This window comes from Gobio gobio, assembly GCF_949357685.1.
Source record: "Gobio gobio genome assembly, chromosome: 3".
NCBI classification, from domain to species: Eukaryota; Metazoa; Chordata; class Actinopteri; order Cypriniformes; family Gobionidae; genus Gobio; species Gobio gobio.
In genome coordinates this window covers 59,651,835-59,659,835 of record NC_137099.1, presented here as the reverse complement: position 1 = coordinate 59,659,835, position 8,001 = coordinate 59,651,835, and the positions used below count along the sequence as shown (strand labels likewise).

The following is an 8,001-nucleotide window of genomic DNA, read 5'->3' as shown; positions in this document are numbered from 1 at the left end:
GTGTGGATTTAATGTGCGATAAGTGTACTGCGCTTGCCATTTTTCAGACCTTGCACACTTACTTCCTGTTGCGTACACGCTCTCAAGTGGCCAAGACCGCAAGTGTGGGTATTTGGAAAGACCCAGCAAACATCCCCATCACAGCAGAGAGAGACCTGTTAAAGGGCTTGATGCTCTTTGTCTGACACAGATCTGTGTCAGAGTTCGTTCAAACTTTTATGGTTTTCATCTGTTCTGAAGTTTACGTTCACATAAAGCATGCTGATCCTTACGCTTCAGGGAAGAAATAAATGGTCAGGATTAAATCACCAGTCGTGATTACATCATCTGTTACCACATAATCATGATTTTGTAACATGTTTGTCAGGGAAAATCACTTCCTCTGTAGGTTTAGCCGCGTTATGAGTAGAAACTACTCATATTTCTAAACACCCCTCATCTGTGAAGTCGAATAATGGAGATAGACACGATTTATCAAAATGTTAAGGACACGCGTGGACCTCAGACACAGAGTCACAGTCAGGATGAAGGACAAGCTCAAAAGAAAAGTAAGCAGAAAGTTTAGGAACTGAAAACAATCTCAATTTCAGTTTTAGTCATGGTTTTCTATGAACACTGTATTTCTGCTTTTAAATGAAGTGTATTTCATGGAATTATTTTTCTGTTTACTTTCTCAGCATGTTCTTGTTTGCATATTTTACTCTCTAGCAATTCCAGTTTGTAATTTTAACAGAACACACTTATAACTAAAGACAAAGCTGGATTACTTACAATGGTTGATTTGAAATGTCATATCTAATATTAAGGGCATTCACTGATATGTGTGTGTTTCCTCTGTTTGTCAGGAGGAAGCAGGTGTTTGGTGTTGATGACAGTGTGTCTCGGGCTCATTTGTGTTGTTCTGCTGGTCTTCGTCATACTGCAGCTCACCGTCATCACAGATTTAGCAGACAAAAACGAGGAGTTAGAAAGCATTCTGAAACTAAAGAATGCTTCTAAACAAGGTCAGTACAAATATGTTATTGTGTAAGTAGTTTCTTTTTAATCGTTTATTTTATGTATGCAGTTTTGCAAAGTGTTTATGTACGACAATCTGTGTGGTCCAGTTTGTTTTACCATATCCAGTGAGTTGATGACCTGGTCTGAGAGCAGGCAGTACTGCAGGGATCGAGGAGCTGATCTGATCATTATCAACACTGAAGAGAAGCAGGTGAGTTTGTATGAGTGTCTGTTAATGAATGAGAGGAATCACACTCACTCCTGTTTTTATTCACACACAGAGGTTCATATCTTCATTCATCAAGGAGAGAGTGTGGATTGGTTTGTCTGACTTCGAGAATGAGGGCAACATGATATGGGTGGATAATTCACCACTGAATCAAACGTAAGACCTACTGTTTATTTGTTTGTCATTATAAAAAATGAGACCATCACAACCTTCAGAAAACTGCTGAAGACAGCTCTTCAAACACCCCACTGAGCAAAGTTATGTCCAAAAGACGTCTTTTCAATGTCTTTGCCCCTAGAGGCGTACGTTGAAAAGACGTCCACTGAGGAGCCAGAATGAAAGTTTTTATGACGTCTGTTTTTGACGTGTTCTGCACGTCCGATATAGACGTTCATGGAACCTCAAGGTTAAAAACTAGTTCAAATGTGCTCATTGTGGACATATTTTCCATTTGTAATCGCAAAGCAACTCACAGACAGTGTCTGTTTGTCCAGAAATCATGAAAATAAAAGAAACTTAGCTCACACCTTTAGACACTTTAGACAACTTAGCATCTGTAATTCACACATCTTTGGATCGTGAGAGAATCGTGGGATTCAATCCAGGATCTTCTTGCTGTGAGGAGACAGTGTTTCCCACTGAGACACTGGTGCTGCCCTTAATCACAGACATAAGACACACTTTGACTATTTATGTCAGACGTCTACAGAAGCTCTTACTGAGAATTAACAGAGCTTTAGATGTTGATGTTTATGTTTCATTTGAAGTCACCATTGTGGTGGGAAGCGTTTGCTTTAGTTGGGCTCTTGGTCCCTGTACTTCAGTTAACTTTTCTTTGGATGTTATAACTGTGTGTGAAACACAATACTTATGGCTGAGAAAGCAAAGATAAAGTGACTTCAGGTGTTGTCAGCTCCTTGTTGATGACTAAATCATCAGAAGTCTAGAATCTGATGTTGTGCTTTTGAGTTTTATGTTCTTGTTCGGCAAATAATAATTTGTTTATAGCCACTGTAACCTTGTGAATCTGCTGTATTGACACCAATAGCAATAAACAAATCACTCATTCTGAAAGATGAAAAACAGCAGGTGCACATTGTTTTGAGAAAATATTTCTCATAGTCACACACAGACATCAAGATTTTGCATATGATTCACAACAACGGTGACAATCAAGCATGAGTTTTGTACTTTGAATTGCAGCATGAAGTTTTTTTTTTTATGATTGTCACCGTCTCACAAAGGTTATAGTATAGAAACAAATTATTAATTGCCAAACAAGAACATAAAACTCAAAAGTACAACATCAGATGCTCACTTTCTGATGATTTAGTCATCAACAAGGAGCTGACAACACCTGAAGTCACTTTATCTTTGCTTTCTCAGCCACAACTATTGTGTTTCACACACACAGTTACAGCAGCCAAAGAAAAGCGATCATAAGTACAGGGACCAAGAGCCCAACTAAAGCAAACGCTTCCCACCACAATGGTGACTTCAAATGAAACATAAACATCAACATCTAAAGCTCTGTTAACTCTCAGTAAGAGCTTCTGTAGACGTCTGACAGAAATAGTCAAAGTGTGTCTTATGTCTGTGATTAAGGGCAGCACCAGTGTCTCAGTGGGAAACACTGTCTCCTCACAGCAAGAAGATCCTGGATTGAATCCCACGATTCTCTCACCATCCAAAGATGTGTGAATTACAGATGCTAAGTTGTCTAAAGTGTCTAAAGGTGTGAGCTAAGTTTCTTTTATTTTCATGATTTCTGGACAAACACACACTGTCTGTGAGTTGCTTTGCAATTACAAATGGAAAATATGTCCACAATTTGAACTAGTTTTTAACCTTGAGGTTCCATGAACGTCTATATCGGACGTGCAGAACACGTCAAAAACAGACGTCATAAAAACTTTCATTCTGGCTCCTCAGTGGACGTCTTTTCAACGTACGCCTCTAGGGGCAAAGACATTGAAAAGACGTCTTTTGGACATAACTTTGCTCAGTGGGACAATTAAATTCACTTGTCACTTCTGCTTCATCAGCTCTACAAGTTTAGTTTACTCCTGAAACGTGCCATTCTTCTGCGAGGACTGTTGATTCATGAATTGCTTGTGATGTTATTAATCAAACATTTGGGTTTCTTAATAATTCTGACACATTTTATTCAGGTTTTGGTACGAAGGTGAGCCGAATAGCCGTGATGGAGATGAGGACTGCATTGAACTGGATGTCGGTAGACACCTTGTGAACAACTGGAATGATCTCCCATGCTCTTTCCAGATAAAATGTATTTGTGAGAATTAGGTTACATCCTGTCCTGTCATGCTTTTACTTCTATTATCTTATGGAATCAATCTTATTTTCATCAGATAGTTTATTATTAAGATTCCTGTCTTTTAAAGCAATGTCAGTTAATTTCGTCATGTATGAACTGCTTTCATGTGAAAGGGTGATGCTGAACTTTACATCTGCTCCATCACAAGCAGCTCTATCCACCTTATTCCTATGCTCCATGACGCTTTGCACAAATTATGGGTGTAACTTCCATTAAATTGGTGAGAAGCTTGCTCTATGAACCATGGCTGTAACCACCATAGACATTGAGCGGGACCCCCAATAATTAGAAATGGCCAAATTTTATTTGATAGACCGAAAGTGCGTGTGCCATTTGGGACAGGGCCTATGTCTACATACTTTGGCCCTGTCGAAAATGGCACCCTAAACCCTCACGGTCTTCCTCTGAGCCCACACTTTCACAATGTCAACTTTATTTATATGCGGTTTTTACAATGCAAATTGTTTCAAAGCAGCTTCACAGTGTTAAACAGGAGAATAATGCAACAGAATTTTATTTCGCCTTGCAGCCGCTCCGGAGAAAACGGTCATACAGTGACAATGTGGGCAGATCAGTAATTTAGTTTATATGGTTAATTTAGTTTACTAATTAGATTGATTTGGATATTTAGCTAGTGTCCACAACTGAGCAAGCCAAGCCAAAGACGACAGTGGCAAGGAACCAAAACCCCATCAGGTGACCTAAAAATAAACCTTGGGAGAAACCAGGCTCAGTCGGGGTGCCAGTTCTCCTCTGACCAATTAACAAACAGCGTATGATTATTATTCTGGAAACTTTACAGGTCAGAGGTCATATTAGATCAGAATATTCGAAAGATCGGAGGCAACACGCCAGAGACGGGTTTATTGAGGATGACATATCGATTAAACAATTATTAGGAATAGTCGAAGGATCGGAGTCATCACGCCGGAGACGGGTTCATTGAGGATGCCGTGTCGACGAGGCAATATCAGGGGGAGTCTAATTGACACAGTCTCTCAGACACTTCAGGGTCATGCGTTGGTCATGTCTGGGCGCAGGTCCACCATCTGATCTGGATACGGCCCGGATCCGGCTGACTGCAGTAAACCTCGGGATAAAACAGAGAGACTATCATTACATTTACATTTATGCATTTGGCAGACGCTTTTATCCAAAGCGACTTACATTGTCTTCAAGCTACACATTTTACATTTTGTCAGTTCATTGCTTTCCCTGGGAATCGAACCCATGACCTTGGCGTTGCTAGCACCACGCTCTAGTGTTTGAGCTACAGGAAAGAGCCATTAGCGTAGATGCCATTCTTCTGATGATGTCACGAGTACATCAGGTGTTATGGGAAGTGTTCCCGGTTCCGGCTGACCTAGTTAATGCAGCCTAACAATCCCCACTGAGAAAAGTTATGTCTAAAAGATGTCTTTTCAATGTCTTTGCCCCTAGAGGCGTACGTTGAAAAGACGTCCACTGAGGAGCCAGAATGAAAGTTTTTATGACGTCTGTTTTTGACGTGTTCTGCACGTCCGATATAGGTATTTTTAAGGTTAAAAACTAGTTCAAATTGTGGACATATTTTCCATTTGTAATTGCAAAGCAATTTTTTGGCTGCTGTAACTGTGTGTGTGTGTGTGTGTGTGTGTGTGTGTGTGTGTGTGTGTGTGTGTGTGTGTGTGTGTGTGTGTGTGTGTGTGTGTGTGTGTGTGTGTGTGTGTGTGTGTGTGTGTGTGTGTGTGTGTGTGTGTGTGTGTGTGTGAGAAACACAATAGTTGTGGCTGAGAGAGCAAAGATAAAGTGACTTCAGGTGTTGTCAACTCCTTGTTGATGACTACATCATCAGAAAGCAAGCAGCTAATGTTGTGTTTTAAAGGTCCCATGGCATGGCATTTTTCTATTATTTTATAATGTTTCCTTAGGTGTACTTATATTGTAAGTATGATTTTTACATCATAAAATGTCATAATTTAGAAATAAAAGGCATTTTTTCAATACTGATGTTTGCCCTGTGACTGAATGCCCTGCTTCAAGAGGCGTGTCTGCTGTGAGACTTCAGCAAAAACGCCCACTGTTGTGATTGGCTGACATCTTTGCATTTGAAATGAGCGGAGGGGGCGTGGTTTAACGAGGTCTACGAGGCACGAGCAGGCACGAGCTGCTGCCAGAGAGACGGATGGACCTGAGTTCACTTCACATCAGTTCTCAGCATGTCTGAACTGTTGTAGTTACAGCATATACTTCAGGTTATTAGTCTATTTCTAGTCGGAGGGACTGTCACTCATGTCAGAAAGTTAGTAACTTTAGTCAATTATGGATCAGCGCTGACTGGAGATGCGAACCGTTTAGAACGATTCAGTCGGATTTGGTGAACTGATTCGGTTCACTAAAAAGAACCGGTTCAAAAGAAAGACCGTTCGCGAACCGGACATCACTAATGTTACCAGAGACTGAGCTCAGCGATTGCTAACAAAATTATTTATAGTAACTACTGAGTTATGAGAGCGCTGTCAGTCAGCGCGAGTTTATTGTGTTTGTATCTGAGAGTTCTGAATAAACACGAGTCCCAGTCACGCAGAGTCCGTCTTCATCATTATTACCAACTTTGTAACACATGCAAAGTACCATTACACTCACAGAAATATTTCACCCAAAATTTAAGATTTATGTAATTTTATTAAATGACAAATTCCCATTTATATTTTTTTCATAATTTTAACACAAATCTACCAAATAAACTTTACACAATTTATTTTCATTAGGATAATAAAACCTATTTATTTAAAATACATAAAGTTTATTGTATAAATTGCATAATAATTAAGAGAACTAAATCAGGATAATTAAAAAAGTTAAATAACATTTATTTGAATCATGTTAAATGTATATTCATGGCAGAGTTAGTTTTTATGCATTTACATCTATTTGATTTTATTTAAAAACTCATATTTTTAAAATCTATACATTAAAAGTAAATAAACTCTAAAAGATTTAATCAATTTTACAATTTATTTAATGCAATTAGTTAATAAATACTAACATTGTTTGAATAATAAGAGTTATAAAACAAACAAGATTCTGTTATTTAAAGTTTATGTGATTGGTTTTCATCAAAGTTATGAAAAAAAATCCATTTGGGAAACAGGAAACAACGTCACTTTCGCTGGACACAAGCCCTCGAGATATTGTGGGAATCCGTCACACACATCCCACTGAGCAAAGGCGTACGTTGAAAAGACGTCCACTGAGGAGCCAGAATGAAAGTTTTTATGACGTCTGTTTTTGACGTGTTCTGCACGTCCGATATAGACGCTCATGGAACCTCAAGGTTAAAAACTAGTTCAAATTATGGACATATTTTCCATTTGTAATTGCAAAGCAACTCACAGACAGTGTGTGTTTGTCCAGAAATCATGAAAATAAAAGAAACTTAGCTCACACCTTTAGACACTTTAGACAACTTAGCATCTGTAATTCACACATCTTTGGATCGTGAGAGAATCGTGGGATTCAATCCAGGATCTTCTTGCTGTGAGGAGACAGTGTTTCCCACTGAGACACTGGTGCTGCCCTTAATCACAGACATAAGACACACTTTGACTATTTCTGTCAGACGTCTACAGAAGCTCTTACTGAGAATTAACAGAGCTTTAGATGTTGATGTTTATGTTTCATTTGAAGTCACCATTGTGGTGGGAAGCGTTTGCTTTAGTTGGGCTCTTGGTCCCCGTATTTGTGTGAGCTTTTCTTTGGCTGCTGTAACTGTGTGAGTGAAACACAATAGTTATGACTGAGAAAGCAAAGATAAAGTGACTTCAGGTGTTGTCAGCTCCTTGTTGATGACTAAATCATCAGAAGTCTAGAATCTGATGTTGTGCTTTTGAGTTTTATGTTCTTGTTTGGCAAATAATAATTTGTTTACTTCAGGTTATTAGTCTATTTCTAGTCGGAGGGACTGTCACTCATGTCAGAAAGTTAGTAACTTTAGTAAATTATGGATCAGCGCTGACTCGAGACGCGAACCGTTTAGAACGATTCAGTCCGATTTGGTGAACTGACTCGGTTCACTAAAAAGAACCGATTCAAAAGAAAGATCGTTCACGAACCGGACATCACTAATGTACCAGAGACTGAGCTCAGCGATCGCTAACAAAGTTATTTATAGTAACTACTGAGTTATGAGAGCGCTGTCAGTCAGCGCGAGTTTATTGTGTTTGTATCTGAGAGTTCTGAATAAACACGAGTCCCAGTCACGCCGAGTTCGTCTTCATCATTATTACCAACTTTGTAACACATGCAAAGTACCATTACAGCTGTCGAGATGAACGAGTTATGAGTAAGTGTTGATAATAGCATTATTTTTAGATGTTCCTATCATATGGAAAGCATTGAGTACACCGCGCAAACAAAGACACAACAGCAGTAATCGAATGTAATCCAGTTTATT

General features: G+C 39.1%; 1 protein-coding gene across 1 annotated transcript; it reads left to right on the top strand.

The window, feature by feature from the left end:
• Positions 1 to 386: 386 nt before the first annotated feature.
• Positions 387 to 5,554, top strand: LOC307123810 (C-type lectin domain family 4 member E). The gene is made up of 5 exons (XM_079812528.1): positions 387 to 548; positions 846 to 1,004; positions 1,107 to 1,210; positions 1,281 to 1,384; positions 3,400 to 5,554. The coding sequence occupies exons 1-5, from the start codon at positions 455 to 457 to the stop codon at positions 3,533 to 3,535; spliced, it is 597 nt and encodes a 198-aa protein (XP_079668654.1). The 5' UTR covers positions 387 to 454; the 3' UTR covers positions 3,536 to 5,554.
• The last annotated feature ends 2,447 nt before the right edge of the window (positions 5,555 to 8,001 follow it).

Coding starts and splice junctions, on each gene's coding strand:
- LOC307123810 (XM_079812528.1), top strand. CDS start 455: ATGGAGATAGACACGATTTATCAAAATGTTAAGGACACGCGTGGACCT. Junction 549..845: donor AGGACAAGCTCAAAAGAAAA/GTAAGCAGAAAG, acceptor TCTGTTTGTCAG/GAGGAAGCAGGTGTTTGGTG. Junction 1,211..1,280: donor TCAACACTGAAGAGAAGCAG/GTGAGTTTGTAT, acceptor ATTCACACACAG/AGGTTCATATCTTCATTCAT.